Source organism: Lithobates pipiens, unplaced genomic scaffold, assembly GCF_037356315.1.
Source record: "Lithobates pipiens isolate NorthernLeopardFrog02 unplaced genomic scaffold, aLitPip1_a1.2 Scaffold_157, whole genome shotgun sequence".
Classification (NCBI taxonomy): Eukaryota; Metazoa; Chordata; class Amphibia; order Anura; family Ranidae; genus Lithobates; species Lithobates pipiens.
In genome coordinates, this window is record NW_027507746.1 from 2,483,817 (window position 1) to 2,503,983 (window position 20,167).

At 43.9% G+C, this 20,167-nt stretch overlaps 1 protein-coding gene across 4 annotated transcripts in view; it reads right to left on the bottom strand.

The window, feature by feature from the left end:
- The window catches only part of LOC143981460 (NACHT, LRR and PYD domains-containing protein 3-like), a 165,410-nt gene that overhangs the window by 124,514 nt on the left and 20,729 nt on the right, over positions 1-20,167 (bottom strand). For all 4 annotated transcript variants that reach the window (XM_077479340.1, XM_077479341.1, XM_077479338.1 and 1 more), the window contains exon 2: positions 4,929-4,996. In XM_077479340.1, coding sequence (XP_077335466.1) covers positions 4,929-4,965 — 37 coding nt within the window. In that variant the 5' untranslated portion in view covers positions 4,966-4,996. The remainder of the gene's footprint in view (positions 1-4,928; positions 4,997-20,167) is intronic.

The following is a 20,167-nucleotide window of genomic DNA, read 5'->3' on the forward strand; positions in this document are numbered from 1 at the left end:
GTAAAAAACGTGAGCCACACAGGGTACATGGGTCAGTTGTCCCTGTCGGAGGGCCGAGAGGAGGTTGGTGCCATTGTCGCAAACCACCAATCCTGGCTTAAGCTGGCGTGGCGTCAACCACCTCTCGGCCTGCCCCTGCGGAGCTGACAAAATACCTGCCCCAGTGTGGCTCCTGTCCCCCAAACAAACCAGCGCAATCACGGCATGGCACTGTTTTACATGTATACTTGTGTAGCCCCTTGTACGCCTACGGAGCACCACTGGTTCCGAGGACAGAGCACTGGAAGAGGCCATGGAGGAAGAGGAGGGGGTGGAGGAGAAAGGTGTGTGACAACCAGTAGTAGCATTTTGGAGGCGTGGTGGCGGAACAACCTCCAACACTATTGCACCTTGTCCTGCATCCTTCCCAGCTGCCAGAAGAGTGACCCAATGGGCCGTGAAAGACAGGTAATGTCCCTATCCATGCCTGCTGGACCATGAGTCAGTGGTAATATGCACCTTACCACTATCCATCCTGTACAGCGAGGCAAGGACATTGCCTTCCACATGCCGGTAGAGAGCCGGAATCGCCTTCCATGAGAAAAAGTGGTGTTTGGGGACCTGCCACTGAGGAACCTCACATTGCACAAACTCACGGAAGGGGGCTGAGTCTACCAACTGAAAAGGTAGCAGTTGAAGTGCTAGCAATTTAGCCAAGCTAGTATTCAACTGCTGGGCATGTGTATGGCTGGGAGTGAACTTCTTTCTACGGTCCAGCAGCTGGGGCAGGGAAATTTGCCTGCTACAATCAGACGTGGGTGTACTACTAGCAGAGTGCCCGGAAGCACTTGGCTGTGACACACCTAATTCTACACCTTCATTCCTCTCAGCGCAGGTTTCAGAGAGGACTGAAGGTCTAGTGGGGTTGGAGATCCCAGCTGATGAGGAGCAAAGAGAGGTCCGCTTTGTTCTTTGGTGTGGGTCTTTGAGGTACGCTTGCCAACGAGCTGCATGGCAAGTCAACATATGTCTGGTCAAGCATGTGGTGCCCAAGCGGCTGATGTTTTGGCCACGCAAAATACGCTTGAGACATATGTTGCAAATAGCAGCGGTGCGATCTGATGCACTCGTCTCAAAAAAGGCCCACACCAAATAACGTTTAGAATAACGCGCAGAGGCAGCACCCTGCACAGGCGGAGCTCTGCGGTGTGATTTAGTCAGTGTGCTGCCCCTAAGCTGGCCCCCGGAGGGCATCCTGCCTCATTGGAGATGTGCCTCCTCCTCCTCCTCCTCCTCCCTCCTACCAGGCACCCACGTGGAGTCAGTGCCCTCATCATCCTCTACCTCTTCATCGCTGGAGCAAACCTGGCAGTATGCTGCAGCATGTGGAACATGACTGCTAGATTGCTGTCCTTCTTGAGCATCCCCTCTCTCTGCGCTCACGCTACTGCCTTCCTCTAGCTGAGTATCATCATCAGAGCCTACAAAACACTGGGTATCCTCCTGGAGCATGTCCCCAACACTGTTCTCAAAGTTGTGTTGTTGAGATATACTTTCTTATCTATTCTAACCCTTCTAATCTTCATTTTGTTTTCTCTTTGATTGGCCACCCAGCTGGTACTTCTGTGCAGGTGTGTCTCCCTGAGTGCTCAAAAAGATTTTTTTCAAAATACGAGCGTCCCCATTTCTTACAATTATCCAACCTATGTAAGTAATACATTTGAAATTAAAATATATCTTTGTACTACCTTTCTCAATTTCTATACTTTAGAGGGTTTTTCACCCCTAAAAGGCTGTTTTATTTTAGCAACCTTAAAATTAAGTCATGTATTAAAGAACTTTAAATTATCCCAAAATTTCAAATTTCGTTTCTTTTACTACATACCCTTTTTTTATCAGTTTCCTTGGGTTGGCTTTTTAGCCCCCTGCGATTCAGCACTGCTGCGGTTAACCCTCGAGGTGGACAATTCCCCTACTTTACCATCAACGTAGTGGTTGAAGGTGGGTTTGATGTGTGTCTGTGTTTGTTTTTTTTTTTTTTTTTTCCCTATTTCTGCACTTATGAATTTTGTGATATATTCTATTATTATTTTTTGTATTTTTTGGTCTAGATCTTGTTCAAACATTCACACATCCCCTGAAGAAGCAATCCAATGCGAAACATGTCTGGACTATGTGTGCTTGACGAGAACAACCACTGTATTGCATTACTCTGAATCTTTTAAGCATATATTGCTACTGATTTTAACCTCAAACTTAATACATTTTTGTACTACTAATTTTGTACTTTAATTAATTGTACTTTGTTAATTAGCACCGCGAAAATCCCTAATTTCCCTTCCTGTCCTTTGATCACTGTTCTCAAAGAGTTCAGGGGACTCCTCAGGAGGATGTGGTGGGTCTAGGGAAGGAGTGACTGATGATGACATTGAGACGAGGGAAGAGGCTGCGTTGGCAGCTGCTTTGCTAGTACCCTGAGCCTGGGTGAGAGAGGATGAGGAGGATAAAGAGGGCTTGGTCATCCACTCTACCAAGTCTTCGGCATGATGTGGCTCAACGTGTCCAGCTTCCGAAAATAAGGACAAGCATGTCCCACGGCCACGTGCTGATTATGATGCACCGTGTCCACGACCAGCACTGTTGTCTCTAGACACAGAGCCTGTTTGCCCTCTTTTATCAGCTCATGCCTGTCTGCCTCTCCTTGTTGGCCTTCCAGACATGGTAATGGCCTGAAGGGAGATGGGAAAACCAGAAATTGGGTAGTGTATATTGTGCTGGAGGCACACAACACCCACTAACTCCTGCAGATGCCTTTATTATAGAACAACAGGAATTAAAGGGTAGATACCAGTGTATACTGTGCTGGAGGCAAGGTGGATAATGGTGTATACTGCACTCAGGTCACACAGAAAACACCCAGAAATGCCTGCAGATGGCTGATAGCTCAATTACAGAAGAGCAATATAGCTATATAGGTGGATAAAGGTGTATACTGCACTCAGGGCACACAGACAACACCCAGAAACTCCTGCAGATGGCTGATAGCTCAATTAGGGAAGAGCAATAATGTTAAATAGGTAGATACAAGTGTGTACTGCGCTGAAGGTACACAGAGAACACCCACTAACTCCTGCAGACGCCAACACACTACATAAGGCCGCCGTGCTGGTGGCCTTATATAGTGTGGGGCATGTACTACACAGCCTGAGCTATGATTGGCCACAGGCATCCTGCTAATGTCATGAACTTCAGCCACCTGTCTGTTGTGTAAATGAGTCTAGTCTGAGTATTCACACATTGTTGTTTGTGCTAATTAACCCTGTGCTTATGTTTATGGTAATGTTTATTGCATTGTTAGTGAGCTAGGAGCCGAAAAGTCCTATCCCTCAGTCAACTAGTCTGAGTGTTGATTTAGATAATCAGCTCATGCTATTTAGGTTAGGTTTTAGTCTTCTACTGTATTATAAATACTTGGCATTTTGGTTCTAATAAATCAGTCCATGTTAGCACTAATCAAGTCTCGTCTTGTTTTGTGCTTGTGAACGGTTGGAATATCTGATCTCTATATTCAGACTTAGGAAGCGGTATACTGACAGAAGCACTCAATCGGAGTGTGGGATCGGTTCCTTCACAGTTCTCTTTTCACATATTTATTTGTAAAACATTTTGAAAACCATTTATCATTTTCCTTTAACTTTAAAATTAATGTCCACTTTGTGTTGGTCTATCACAGGGATATGCAATTATCAGACCTCCATCTGTTGCAAAATTACAAGTCCCATCATGCCTCTGCCTCTGGGTGTCATTCTTGTGGCTGTCAGAGTCTTTCTATGCTTCATGCGACTTGTAGTTCTGCAACAGCTGGAGGTCCGCTAATTGCAAATCCCTGGTCTATCATAATAAATCCCAATAAAATACATTTATGTTTTTGGTTGTAACATGACAAAATGTGGAAAGTTCAAGGGGTATGAATACTTTTTCAAGGCACTGCAAGTCTGTACTGGCAGCTGGCAATGCTATAAAGAGCATATAGGAGGGAAGGGAAATTAAATTATCCCCCAATATGTCTATATGTACATTATCCTATGGAGAGATTGGTTTCACTGTGGTAATCTAACATGATTGCTTCCATAGTGGTAAGTTACATCTCGGATGAATATTGGGAGCCATTTGTTAAAAAAATATATATATTAGGGGGCTATTTATTAAAATAATTACCTTCATGAATAATTCACATAATGTGTGTAATATGTTTATTTCCTATAATCTTCAGCTCCATCTAGTGGCCATAATGTCATATATTACTGGTTGAGGTATATCAAGAAAATACTGTATTATGGCCACTAGATGGAGCTGAAGATTATAGGAAGTAAACCTGACAAATTACAGGGATTATCAGTGATGGTTGTAGAAATGACACAAGCTCATAATATTTTTATGTATATATAGACCTCCTAATGTATATGTAGGGATTTTAAACATTATTGTTTCATAGTTAACTAAAATAAACTATAAATCCTTTAAGAAACCTCCCCCCCGAATAATGATGTATCTGATCAGTGTGAACTAAGAACTCTGATTACCCCCAAATCTCCCAGCAGTATGTGTCATGTGACACGGGGCTGTTTTCTCCTTAGGGTTATAGACAAAGGATTCCCCCAACCACTACACAAATAACCATAACATTTGGGGTCCTCCAGTCATTATGGATCACTGGACCATCTCAGAAGATCATTTCCATCAATGATAAATAAAATCTGAAGAGACGGGAATGTGATGGTGGAATTGATGAAAAGCTCGTGAACTCTTCTAATGGGTGGACTGACCAGATGTCTACAGGAAATGTCCAGACTATGGAGACATGAGATGTCCTATCATCTAATTCCAATCTCTGGAGATGTGAGATGGAGGAAAACATTGGAAAGGATGGTCAGGATCAGCAGTCATACCTTGTGGGGAGGAGGATGAGGAGGAAGAGGTTGCCATGACATCAAGAGATGACCCGAGATGACATCACCTGGAAAGAGACCAAACAATAATAAAATAATTTGTAGTGCAATGAACAGGAATTTGCTTCCTTATGTGAATAACGATTGGCTGTCTAGTTGTCCAATCTGGGAAGATCTGAAATGGACTTCTGTCATTTACAGCCCATAACTATGATGGTCAATAAATAACTTCATTCCAGCATTCATCTGATTGGTATCTCGGGGGTCACAAAGGAATTTCACCCTGTTTAAAGCCCCAATTTTTACATGCCCATATATTTAGGTGTCACCTCCACAAATCTGTGCCATTCATAGCCAAGACTGGTACTAACCAGCACCAAAGGATCAGCCAGTAAGATGTCTACAGAGAGGTCAGGTGATAAAAATGAGAATACGCCAAAATAGAAGCGATGTGTGATCAGCAGAGACCTCCATTCAATAATAAGATGCTTCCAAGTGGATTCTTCAGGAAGGTCGGTATTTATTGTTCATAAAAAGATTAAACACCATTAATGAATTTTGTGTCTCTTTAGTGGCCACTTTGTCAGGGAAAGGTGTACAGGACACTTTAATGGGTGGGATCTGTGTGCATTTCTTTAGCACAGACTATACTGTACAGTATACTGATATGTAAGTTTTTTTATATATAATTATAATTATTCATGACCTATTAATATTCCTGGCCAGGGACGAAACTAGGGGGCAGGGGGGAGGCTGCCTCGGGTGCGGCATTGAGAGGGGTGCTGCAGCTGGTACTGATTCTCCTGCAACAGCTGAAAGGCCGATTCTCCTCCTTTACCTCCCGCTAGCTTTCAACTGCTCCTGGAGGAAAATTCAGGGATCGGTACATACCCGTCAAAGCTGACCCAGCTGCCACTCCGGTTCCTGCCCCTTCTTCAGAACATGCCCCCCTCCACTCCTCTGTCCCCCTGCTCTGGTACCCCTGAATTGCTCACATCTTCTTCTTCCTGGCTAGTCATGTAGTGCAGGCTGAATAAAAACATGATCCTGATCACAGAGAAGCCCATAATATGATCAGGAAGACAGCCACACAAAGTTATAACACAACCTTCCTCGGCACTCACTTTCCTGGTCTTTCCTTCCCCCACCATCCCTCCCGTCTGCTGCTGTAGGTAATCTAGATGGAGAGCGGGGGAAGGAAAGACCAGGAGAATGGGTGCCAAGGAAGAATATGTTATAACTTTGTGTAGCTGCCTTCCAGATCATATTATGAGCTTCTCCATGATGAGGATCACATTTTTTATTCAGCCTGCACTGCACAACAAGGGGGAGGAGGTGAGCACTGTGGGGGTACCAGTGCAGGGGGGGTAAAGGAGGGGGAACAGAGGAGCACAGGGGAACCAGAGGAGCACGAGGGGAACCAGAGGAACACAGGGGGACCATAGGAGTAAGGAAGCCTGCTGGAAGCCCCCATGGCGTCAGAGTGGTGGGGTTACCTGTTTACATCACCAGGTGGCCCCGTCCTTAGCTATATAAGAAGTGTCACCCAGAAGAAGTGTCGCTTGGCAGGAGCCTACCATGGATGTGAAACGGTTGCAGATTTTTTTCTTCGGTTTGTCAGGCAGCATGGATTTACATTGTGGGACATTTTTTTTTTATTCTTTAACAACTTGACGACCGCCGCACGACGATGTACAACCTATTTTTGAAGAGGGATATCTCGGTAACGGCAGCAGCTGCTGCCACAACCGAGATATCCATCACTTCAGGCGGCGGTCGGCTGTACGATAACGGTGGTCTCCGCGGCGCATTCGCCACGAGATCACCGCTATCGGCGGCGGGAGAGGTGCCACCCCCCCTCCCGCCGCCTTCCCGCACCTTCCGGCGCTTACCGGAGCCGTCGGTAGCGGCGGAGGCGATTGGGTCCTTTCATCTGCTGGGCATAGAGACAAGTGAGGCTAAGATGGCCCCCCACTCGTCTCTATACCATAGGAGGGCGGAAGCGACGTCAAAACGTCACTTCCGCCCATACCTCTTAAAGGTATATTTTTTTTAAATGTCAGATTTTCTTTTATTTATTTATTTATTTATTTTTTTGTTGCATTTTAGCCCAAATATGAGATCTGAGGACTTTTTGACCCCAGATCTCATATTTAAGAGGACCTGTCATGCTTTTTTCTATTACAAGGGATGTTTACATTCCTTGTAATAGGAATAAAAGTGATCCATTTATTTTTTTTAAACAGTGTAAAAATAAATAAAATCAATTAAAATAAATAAGAAAAATAAATAAATTAAAAACACCCCGTCACGACGAGTTTGCGCACAGAAGCGAGCGCATACTTGAGTAGCGCCCGCATATGAAAACGGTGGTCAAACCACACATGTGAGGTATCGCCGCGATCGGTAGAGCGAGAGCAATAATTCTAGCCCTAGACCTCCTCTGTAACACAAAAAATGCAACCTGTAGAATTTTTTAAATGTCGCTTATGGAGATTTTTGAGGCTAAAAGTTTGACGCCATTCCATGAGGGGCACAATTTTGAAGCGTGACATGTTGGGTATCAATTTACTCGGCGTACCATTATCTTTCACAATATAAAAAAAAATTGGGCTAATTTTACTGCTGTCTTATTTTTTTATTTAAAAAAGTGAATTTTTTCCCAAAAAAGTGCGCTTGTAAGACCACTGCGCAAATAAGGTGTGAAAAAAAGTATTTCAATGACCGCCATTTTATTCTCTAGGGTGTTAGAAAAAAAACAATATAAAATGTTTGGGGGTTCTAAGTAATTTTCTAGCAAAAAAAACTGTTTTAAACATGTAAACACCAAGTCTGAAAAAGAGGCCTGGTCCTTAAGTGGTTAATAAAGGACTTGTCTTTTTTACAATTTACATTTTTTACAAATTACAATGTACCCTGTTACCAATTCACATAGGGGGGCTGGGATCTGGGGGTCCACCCGGCAAGGGTTGTGGGGATGAGGCCCTTGTCCGCATCAACATGGGGACAAGGTGCTTTGTGGGGCTACTCCAACGCACCCTCCCCATGTTGAGGGCATGTGGCCTGGTATGGTTCAGGGGGGTGCTCTCTTGTCCTCCCTCTTTTCCTACAGCCTTCCAGGTTGCGTGCTCAGATAAGGATCTGGTATGGATTTTGGGGGGACCCTACGTCATTTCTTTTTAATTTGGTGCAGGGTTCTCCTTAATTTCCATATCAGACCTGAAGAGCCTGGTATGGATTTTATGGGGACCCCACGCCATTTTGTTTTATGTTTTGCTTTGGGGTTCTCCTTAATATACATACCAGACCCAAAGAGCCTGGTAATGGACTGGGGCAACCCATGCCCTTTTTTTTAAATGAATTTTATCTATATTGCCGAGACCCGACAATTCATTACAGCCACGATCAGTTTCAAATGACAATTTTTATTTAGAAATGTAATTTTGCTGTGGGATTGTTCTAAACACGGGAAAACTGTGCTACTTTACAGGAATACTATAGACACCCCCCAGGCACGATATCTGAAGCAATATTTCATTTTTATTGTTTCACTTTAACCACTTCAGCCCCGGAGGATTTTACCCCCTTCCTTACCAGAGCACTTTTTGTGATTTGGCACTGCGCCTCTTTAACTGACAATTGCACGGTCATGTGACGTTGCACCCAAACAATTGATGTCCTTTTTTTCCCCACAAATAGAGCTTTATTTTGGTGGTATTTGATCACCTCTGCGGTTTTTATTTTTTGCGCTATAAACAAAAAAGTGCGACAATTTTGAAAAAAAAAACACAATATTTTCTCCTTTTTGCGATAATAAATATCACATTTTTAAAAATAAAAACATTTTTTTTCCTCAGTTTAGGCCGATATGTATTTTTCTACATATTTTTGGTAAAAAAAAAATCGCAATAAGCGCATATTGATTGGTTTGTGCAAAAGTTATAGCATCTACAAAATAGGGGACAGATTTATGGCATTTTTTTACTAGTAATGGTGGCAATCTGCATTTTTTTTCGTGACTGTGACATTATGGCGGACACATTGGACATCTTTGACAAATTTTTGGGACCATTCACATTTACACAGCGATTTGTGCTATAAAATTGCACTGATTACTGTGTAAATGTGACTGGCAGGGAAGGGGTTATCACCAGAGGGCGCTGCAGGGGTTAATATGTTCCCTATGGGAGTGATTCTAACTGTGGAGGGAGGGGACTCACAAGGGGAGGAGACCGATCAGTGTTCCTCTGTACTGAGAACACACCATTGGTCTCCTCTCCACTGACAGGATGTGGATCTGTGTGTTTACATACACAGATCCATGGTCCTGCTGTGTTCCCGGGCAATCACGGTTGTCCAGCGGACATCGCGGCCGCCGGGCATGCTCTCCGGGTCCCGAGCAATGACACGGGTGCTCGCGCCCGCCCAGGATGGGAGATCCCATCTGCGGGCGTCATATGACTATACGCCAGGGATGAAGTGGTTAAGCATTAATAGAATCACTTCTCCCAAAAAAACTGATGTTTTTAAAAAAAAGTTATATTGATACATGTAACTTGGGGCAGGACCCGGGTCCCCAAACACTTTTTATGACAATAACAGAATTTTTTGCCTGTTCGATATGTTCTGGTGTGAACCAAACCGGGGGGTGTACCGCTCATCCCTAGCTAGGAGGAATAAGGGTTACCAGTGGTTTCCCATATAATCTGACATAGGGGTGTCTGGACTTGAAATGTTACAAATTATCTGAGGAAACTAAATATGTCCATATTATGGCTGTGCTATTATTAATCTGGAAGTTATGAAACATGCTCAAATTTCAGAACTATCCCAACTGTTTAAGATTTATCTGTATTAAAGCGGGAGTCCACCGGGACTCCGCATTTTTTTTTTTTTTTAAAAAGCCAGCAGCTACAAATACTGCAGCTGCTGACTTTTAAAATAGTGACACTTACCTGTCCAGCGCGCCCGCAATGTCGGCACCCGAAGCCGATCTCTAGATTGACACTCGAGTGCTGCCGCCACCATCTTGGGTATGGGAATCAGGAAATGGAGCCTTTCGGCTTCATTTCCCGGTTCCCTACTGCGCATGCGCGAGCCGCGCTGCGCAATGAGGACGGTCCCCACTGCCTCTGGGATCTGTGTGTTTCCCAGCAGGCAGCGGGGCACTTGCGGGAAGGGGCGGGCACTTGCGGAAAGGGGCGTAAGTTACGCCCCTTTCCGCAGAGAGCTATCCCGGAAGTGGGTGCAGTTACCTGGATTATCCAGGTAACTGCACCCCCCTCCCCCCTGAAAGGTGCCGATTGTGGCACCGGAGGGAGGGAGGGTTCCGATGAGTGGAAGGTCCACTTTAGGGTGGACCTCCGCTTTAAGGTATTTATGACTAGACATGTGGACACTGAAATATTTTGTTTCAGAATTTAGTTTTTGTCCAAAAAATACATTTATTTAGTTACGCCCAAAATTTGTTTTTATTTATTTTGTTTCGTAAAAAATGCATTAGTCCGAAAATCCAAAATAATTAACCTCCTCGCGCCCGCCCTATGGCCGAATGACGGCCGTAGAGCAGGCGCATTCGTCCGGGCGGTCGTCCCTGGACGGCCCGATGTTTACTTCCGCAATGCGCGCCCCCGCGGGCGCGCATCGCGGAAGCTCTGTGTTCGCCGTGTCCCCCGGGGACAGGCAAACACAGATCGCTGTAAACGGCCAATCACAGCGGCCGTTTACAGCGTGATCGGCGTGTCCAATGGGAGATGATCTCATATGTAAACATATGAGATCATCTCTCGGCGCCGCTCTCCTTCCTCGCACTGTCTGTGCGAGGAGGGGAGAGGGGAGAGATGAACGGCTGCAGCGGCAGCCGTTCTGCCTGTGGGGGAAAAAAAAAAAGTAAAAAAAATAAAATAAAGTGCCATCCGCCCCCAGCAGTGCCATCCGCCCCAATGCCATCTGCCCCAATGCCATCTGCCCCAATGCCATCTGCCCCAGTTCCATCTGCCCCAATGCCATCTGCCCCAGTGCCATCTGCCCCAGTGCCATCCGCCCCAGTGCCATCCGCCCCAGTGCCATCCACCCCAGTGCTACCTGCCCCCAGTGCCATCCACCCCAGTGCTACCTGCCCCCAGTGCCATCCACCCCAGTGCTACCTGCCCCCAGTGCCATCCACCCCAGTGCTACCTGCCCCCAGTGCTACCTGCCCCCAGTGCCCCCTGCCCCCAGTGCCACCTGCCCCCAGTGCCACCTGCCCCCAGTGCCACGTGTCGTCAGTGCCACGTGTCGTCAGTGCCACATAGTGCCATCCATCATCAGTGCCACGTATCAGTGCCATTTGTCATCAGTGCCACGTATCAGTGCCATTTGTCATCAGTGCCACCTGTCAGTGTCACGTGCCATCTGTTGTCAGTGTCACGTGTCATCAATGCCACTTATCAGTGCCATCTGTCATCAGTGTCACGCGTCATCGGTGCCATGTATTAGTGCCATCTGTCATCGGTGGCACATATTAGTGCCACGTATTAGTGCCATCTGTCATCAGTGCCACGTTTCAGTGCCACGTATTAGTGCCACGTGTCATCAGTGCCACGTATAAGTGCCACCCGTCATCAGTGCCACATATTAGTGCCATCTGTCATCAGTGCCACATATTAGTGCCATCTGTCAGTGCCACCTGTCATCAGTGCCACGTATAAGTGCCATCATTGCCACGTATCAGTGCCATCTGTCATCAGTGTCACGTGTCATTGTCCTGGTGCTTCAAAAGTGTAATAAATAGTCAACAAGTTAGATGTGTAATTTATGTTCCTAGAACACATGATGGCGCTACCTGCATGTTGGGCCTCTCTATGTGGCCAGGCTGTGAAAAAGTCACACACATGTGGTATTGTAATACTCAGGAGGAGTAGCAGAATTTTTTGGGGGTGTCATTTGTGGTATACACATGCCACGTGAGAGAAATAACCTATTACAATGACAATTTTGTGGAGAAAAAAAAAAAAAAGAAAAATCTTAATTTTGCAAAGAATTGTGGGAAAAAAATGACAACATCAAAAAGCTCACTATGCCTCTTACTAAATACCTTGGAATGTCTACTTTCCAAAAAGGGGTCATTTGGGGGGTATTTGTACTTTCCTGACTTGTTCGGGTCACAAGAAGCGAGATAGGCCACCAGTACATCAGATGTGATCAATTTTGTGCGATTCGCACCACAGCTTGTAGACTCTCTAACTTTCACAAAGACCAAATAATATCCACTAATTTGGGTTATTTTTACCAAAGATATGTAGCAGTATAAATTGTGGCCAAAATTTATGAAGAAAAATTAATAATTTGCATAATTCTGTCACAGAAACAAAGAAATATGCGTTTTTTTTCCAAATTTTCGGTCTTTTTTCATTTATAGCGCAAAAAATAAAAACCCCAGAGGTGATAAAATACCACCAAAAGAAAGCTCTATTTGTGGGAAAAAAAGGACAAAAAATTCATTTGGGTACAGTGTTGCATGACTGAGTAATTGTCATTCAAAGTGTGAGAGCACCGAAAGCTGAAAATTGGTCTGGGCAGGAAGGTGTTTAAGTGCCCTGTAAGCAAGTGGTTAAGGTTGAATCTGTCATTGAAGGCTCATGGCGTCTGTTGAATGTTCTAAGATTTGATGGAGCAGCTAAACTGTACGACACCGAAATCGTACATTTCCAGTCAAATGTTCCTCCTACAAGCTATAGTAGAACTCTAATGTTCAATGACACGAGTAATAATTATATTTATTCATTATTAATACTAGTCAACCAACATTAGAATTTTTCTATAGCCTATGGGCAGAGCATTTGACCAAAAATGTCCATTTGCGGCGATTGCTTCGTCGAATCTTCATATCAAATCTTTTCTCTCTATGTAGAATAATCTTGAACTAATAGAGCTAAGGTTAGGCACATTCAATCACAGATTAGATGGACACAGATCGCTATTGTCAGGGTCATGTCGAATCTCCTATCTATATTGAACTGTTGCAACAAAATAATAAAGCATTTGTTTATGTTGGATCTTTTGGTTTTCAGATTCTGCACGTTCGTTATCGTTTTTGTTAAAACAATAACAAAAATACCTGAAATTCGGATGAAAACTAATGCACATGTCTATTTACGACCGGTATCTGTTGGTTCTCTGGATTGAGAGGGTGACAGTTTTATGATAGGCCTAGACATCCTGCCAGGCCAACATTAGTTGTTTTCACAGGCCTAATGATGGTTCTCTAGGGTGAGATAACAACTTCTTTGAAGTATAAAGCTATGAATTCCTGGAAATAAGGGAGGAGGGAGAGGGTTCAGATTTCTACTGCAAAGTTTAACTGTTAGCCAAGCTGTCATGGCTGCCCTCCGAGTTTCTCAAATAACATGGCCACTAGCTAGAGCTTTTCTTGTGTCCAGTATGTGATATTGTTACAATGATCACCATGTATTAATACATAAGGGGGATATGATCTCCATGTATAAATACATAAAGGGGGATATGATCTCCATGTATAAATACATAAGGGGGGATATGATCTCCATGTATAAATACATAAGGGGGATATGATCTCAATGTATAAATACATAAGGGGGATATGATCACCATGTATAAATACATAAGGGGGGGATATGATCTCAATGTATAAATACATAAAGGGGATATGATCTCCATGTATAAATACATAAGGGGGGATATGATCTCCATGTATAAATACATAAGGGGGATATGATCACCATGTATAAATACATAAGGGGGATATGATCTCAATGTGGTACAATATTCTCTGTGAGTTATTCCATTAACCACTTCAATACAGGACACCTTCCTTCCCAGCCCAATTTTCAGCTTTCATCGCTCTATCGCTTTCAGTGACAATTGTGCGGTCATGCTACACTGTACCCAAATGAAATTTTTATCATTTTGTTCGCACAAATAGAGCTTTATTTTGGTGGTATTTATTCACGACTCCGTTTTTTATTTTTTGCGATATAAGCGCAAAAAAGCAGAAATTTGGAAAAAAAAAACAATATTTTCTTTTTTAAAAGAAATCCAATAAAATCAAATGTTGTCATAAATTTAAGCCAAAATGTATTCTGCTACATGTTTTTGGTAAAAAAAATTCCGTTAAGTGTATAATAATTGGTTTGTGTGATCACGGACATATGTACGCAAATGATCATGTACATATGTGTGCAGGTGATCACATACATATGTGTGCAGATAATCATTGGGACATGTGATTTTAGTGGGACATATGTGAGGGACATGTTTTTATTATTAGGGACATGTGTTTTTATTATTTGGGGACATGTATGTTTTGGGGACATGTGTGGGGACATTGTGTTTATACTGTGTGGTGTGTTTACACTGTGTGGTGATTTGTGTTTACACTAGACTGGTGATCAGTGAGTAAAAAGCTGTAAAAAAAACCTAGCCTAGCAACCGGCTGTTTGTTTACATCACATGACGGCCATGATTGGACACGGCCGTCATGTGATCAGGTGGGCCAATCACAGAGCCCTCCTGCCGATATGAGATGCGCCGTGTCCCGGTGACACGGGCGCATCGGGATCGCGCCGCTGCATGGGCACATGCACGCGCGATCCAGCTCCTTCTGATGGACGTTCCTGAACGTCCTATCAGAAGTAGACGGCTCCCACCCGGCCGTATATGTGCATTGGCCGGGTGGGAAGTGGTTAAACGTTAATAGCATATAATACACTGAGTTGTTTGACTTATTACTTTAATGTGGTGCAAAGATGTCTGAACCCAGAGTGTCAGGTGGGTTGGAATGTTCACAAGGTCATGGAGGTGCAGATGAGCAGGTAAATCCAAGCAGTCCCCAAGGGGGTCGTGCTACATATACTTATAGATAGAGTATGAATGTTACAAAAAATGGTCACTGCTCCAATCTATAACTTATCTCTACAGCAAGGATCACTGGAAGGGCAATGCATTTCAAATAAACATATGCCGCACCACTAGATAAATAAATAAAATGCATAGTGCTGAAAACACTGGAGGTGATACCCAAACCTTAAAATAACTAAATATAATATAGTGCTGCGCTGTAAAATAAATACCAAGCACAGGGTGTGGGAGAATGTACACAATGCAATGCTGCATATCATACAGCCATATGTAGGCAAATCACAAATAAAGTGACAATGTGCATAAGTGCAAGTGATACACTAAAATATCATCATCTCCTGATGAAGTCACATTACCATGACAAACATGTGTCGAGACGTACCGGCACCGGAAGTGATGTCGGTGAGCTCGTTGCCCGTGTTTGTTTTGATGTTTTTTTACATAATGCAAATGTGAGTACTCTGATTGTTTTTTGCTGTTTTAAATAAATACTTTATACATACTACACTATCGAGCATCCCCCTGTGCTTCCTTCCATACTTCCTCACGCTAATTCATGAGGCTATGCTGAAGTAAGCCAGGCCTGGCAGAGGGCTTTGGCCATATAGAGGGATGTACATCAGTAGATCATAAAACGCCAGTTCCAGAGGTTGGCGGATGCCTAGATCCATAGTGAACACATCTGACACCCGATATATTTACACACTGTTACCTCACAGCAGTAATGTAAGGGGACATCCATACACCACGTTCTTCACTGAGGATAAGAAGTCACCATTCATCTGCACTCTATATAACAAGTCCCCATCACTCTATTTGCACCTTATATGGAGTTCTGTCTATTGCTCTGTATATAGAGTTTTCCTGGGAAGAGGACACTGCATGGATACAATCCACTTCTTTATTGTGATTATCATAAAGAAGATAAAGACATTATTTGATACTACATGTTTTATGTCACTGAATATCTATGAAGAATGAATGATGTTTGCTGTTGACTAGATCATTCACTCCTGAGCACACAATATTTTACTGTATCACTTGCACTTATGCACATTGTCACTTTATTTGTGATTTGCCTAGGTATGGCGGTATGCAGGCCCGGACTGGCCATAGGGCAGACCGGGCATTTGCCTGGTGGGCTAAGGGCCGCTGGGCTGCCAGGTCACATGTCTTAAAATGAGCTGGCAGGGCCCGCCATGGGACGATATACATGCATATTCCTGGTGATGGTGGGAGGATCAGAAAGCCTCTCCATTCAGTTCACGCATGTGCCCTGCAGCCCCCGGTCACCTGGAAACCAGGACGCAAGTAGAGGAGGAGGGACAGAGAAGCCGAGGCCACCATCTTCCCTTATATGCGGGCGCAGCACCCTGCTGGCTTTCAAGTGCGGGAGGCGGGTATGAGATCCCAATCCCACATATGAAAGCCAGCAGGGTGCTGCGCCCGCATATAGGGGAGGTGGTGGCCTCGGCTTCTCTGTCCCTCCTCCTCTCCTTGTGTCCTGGTTGCCAGGTGACCGGGGGCGGTACATGAAAGCCGATGAGGTGCTGCAGGGGAAGGGAAAGCAGTACACGCCCACTCCTCTTCCCGCCTGTGAAGGGGGTCAATCTGATGCTCCAGGGCAAGAGAGAGCTCCTTTCCCTAATGTTTCCTTTTTCCCTCTTTCTTTTTCTCCTTCCTTTTCCCGCATTGGCGGGGGTGTACTTGTATCCATTTTTTTTATTTAACTGATATCTGAGGTTATTATGGGTACCCGGAATGTTCAGGGCTTTAATAATCCAAAGAAGAGGTCCTAGATTTTGTATAATATACAGCAGCAAAAAATACATGTTCTTTTCTACAATAAACTCATTTAACCGTTTCCCGACCAGCGCACGACGATGTACGTCGACAGAATGGCACGGGCAGGCATATTGGCGTACATGTACGTCCAATATTCAATGGCACCCTGCCATCGGGAGCGCGCCGCCGCCGGCGTGCTCCTGCGCTGGTCGGGACCCCCGTGAGTCCGGTCGCGGGACCCGCGGACTCGATCGCCGCAGGAATCCCCGCGCTTGTCTCACGGGACGGCTGAATGGAGGAAATGCCGTGCTTCTCCATTCTGCCTAGCAACTAGTGACGCTGATCTCTGCTCCATGTGATTGGAGCAGAGATCAGTGTTCACTAAATGAAAGCCCAACCCCCCCACAGTTAGTAACACACCCCTAGGAACACTTAACCCCTACACTGCCACCCACTGGTTAACCCCTTCACTGCCAGTGTCATTTACACAGGAATCACTGCATTTATATAGCACTGATTGCTGTATAAATGACAATGGTCCCAAAAATGTGTCAAAAATGTCCGATGGGTCCCCCACAATGTCGCAGTCACAATAAAAATCGCTAACGCTATCCCTATTTTGTAAACGCTATAACTTTTGCGCAAACCAATCAATCGCTTATTGCGATTTTTTTTACCAAAAATATGTAGAAGAATATGTATTGGCCTAAACTGAGGGAAAAAAATGTTTTTTTATATATTTTTGGGGGATATTTATTATAACAAAAAGTAAAAAATAATGCGTTTTTTCAAAATTGTCGCTCTATTTTTGTTTATAGCGCTAAAAATAAAAACCGCAGAGGTGATCAAATACCACCAAAAGAAAGCTCTATTTGTGGGAAAAAAAGGACGTCAATTTTGTTTGGGAGCCACGTCGCACGACCGCGCAATTGTCAGTTAAAGCGATGCAGTGCCGAATCGTAAAAAGTGGTCTGGTCTTTGACCAGCAAAATGGTCCGGTCTGAAAGTGGTTAGGAGTCCTTTTCCCCCAAATATCCACCTGTTATTATACAGTAAACATTGGTTTACAAGGAATTGCCGGATAGTAAACCCAAAGGGGTCGTTATAGGACTTCATGTCTCTGTACTCTCCACTGTGATAGAAATAATTTCTGATTCTAAGGGCCGCTATCTTTTTCTTATATGTACGCTTTATAATTAACTTTTGTACATTTCTACCTTCCCAATACAGGTCAAACATCTTCTTTTCTCTCCATTGTAAGTAAATCAGAACAGTTTGCCTCGGGATGGATAATATTAGGTGGAAATTTTCATTATATATTTGATCCCCTTTCGGACTCCTCCTCTGGGAAAAGTAGAGCACCCTTTCCAGATCTCCATTCTATTCTCCATAGGCTTCAGATAGATATTTGGCGTATGCCGAATCCAACCATCAAGGACTATACTTATGAATCAGCAGCACATTCTTCCTAGTCGGATTGATTATATTTTTGCATCTCATCACACCTTGAGCTGGTCTCCTACAGCAACCATTGGTTCTCATATATGGTGGGATCATTTCGCAGTCAGCACCTCATTTCACCTTCTAATACTAATAAGCGGACTGCTCTCTGGCCCCTGAATGAGACGCTCTTAGGAGACTCGTTAATACAAACAGATATTGAAGCAGCTATTCAGAAGTTTCATATATGAGACCCAACCTCTAAACCAATTCAATGGGTACTGAGAGGAATATTAATTAAACATGGATCCAGGTTGAAAAGAGCAAAATTGTTTACAATAGAGACATTACTCCGTGAAATCTGTACCCTAGAGGCACTTCACAAATAGGCCCCTGACTCTGCCACCCTACAACCACTTCTATCTAAACATATAGAACTTAGGTGACTACTTAATCAATCATACACTGTATTTTCAAAAGTATTGAGACACCTGTCTTTACACACATAAACTTTAATGCCATCCCAGTCTTAGTCCGTAGGATTCAATATTGAGTTGGCCCACCATTTGCAGCTATAACAGCTTCAACTCTTCTGGGAAGGCCATCCACAAGGTTTAGGAGGGTGTCTATGGGAATGTTTGACTATTCTTCCAGAAGCCCTTCCAGAAGCCCATTTGTGAGGCCAGGCACTGATGTTGGACAAGAAGGCCTGGCTTACAATATTGCTCTAATTCATCCCAAAGGTGTTCTATCGTGTTGCAGGCCAGTCAAGTTCCTCCACCCCAAACATGCTCATCCATCTCTTTATGGACTTTGCTTTGTGCACTATTCCAAATCATTTTGTGGAAGGAGGATTATGGTGTATTGTTGTTTTTCAGGGTTTGGACTTGGCCCCTTAACTCTTAAGGTGTCAGCATACCAAGACATTTTCATGCTCCCAAATGTGTGGCAACAGTTTGGGGATGCCCCCTGTGATGGAACTGTCCAGCAGCCTGCTTTGGGGCTTCCACCAGTATACCACTTCCTCCAGTCTGGACATAGGAACCAGATATTATAGCTGACCATACAAGACTAGCCCACAAATAGCTTGTATGAGAACTGGCACACTTTATTGAACAGAAATGCAAGCTTTTTTATTCACTTGAAAAATAGGTCAGTCACCACATGAACAATAACCCAAATATTTACCCAAAACATCACACAATGGTTTAGATAATGAAGTAGAGCTGACTCCTTGCTAATCCAATCATAGACTATCCTCCAAGAGTTAGTCAAATTAGCCACCAGATAGAAACAATAGGTAACAGGAAATTCCCACCTAGACAATGCTTTGATTATTAAGGATTAAGGATGAGCCGAACACCCCTCTGTTCGGTTCGCACCAAAACCTGCGAACAGACCTAAACTTTGTGTGAACTTTAGAAACCTATTATAGTCTATGGGACTCGAACATTCAAAATCAAAAGTGCTAATTTTAAAGGCTAATATGCAAGCTACTGTCCTAAAAAGTGTTTGGGCACCCGGGTCCTGCCCCAGGGGACATGGATCAATGCAAAAAAAGTTTTAAAAACTTCTGTTTTTTGGGAGCAGTGATTTTAATAATGCTTAAAGTGAAACAATAAAAGTGTAATATTTCTTTAAATTTCGTACCTGGGGGGTGTCTATAGTATGCCTGTGAAGGGGCGCATGTTTCCCGTGCTTAGAACTGTCCCTGCACAAAGTGTAATTTCTGCAGGAAAAAAGTCATTTAAAATCACTTGCGGCTATAATGAATTGGTCGGATCCCCGTAATACAGAGAACACTCATTGAAAGTGATTGATAAAAAAAAAAAAGCATGGGGTTCCCCCATATTCAATTACCAGGCCCTTCATGTCCGGTATGGATATTAAGGGGAACCCCGTGTCAAATAAAAAAAAAAAATGATGTGGGGTTCTCCCCAAATATCCATACCAGACCCTTCAATTCTGGTATGGATTTTAAGGGGAACTCCATGCCAAATAAAAAAATAAAATGTCATGGAGCTCCCCCTAAAAATCCATACCAGACCCTTTATCTGAGCACACAACCTGGCAGACCACAGGAAAAGAGGGGGGGCAAAAGCGCCCCCCCCTCCTTAACCGTACCAGGCCACATGCTC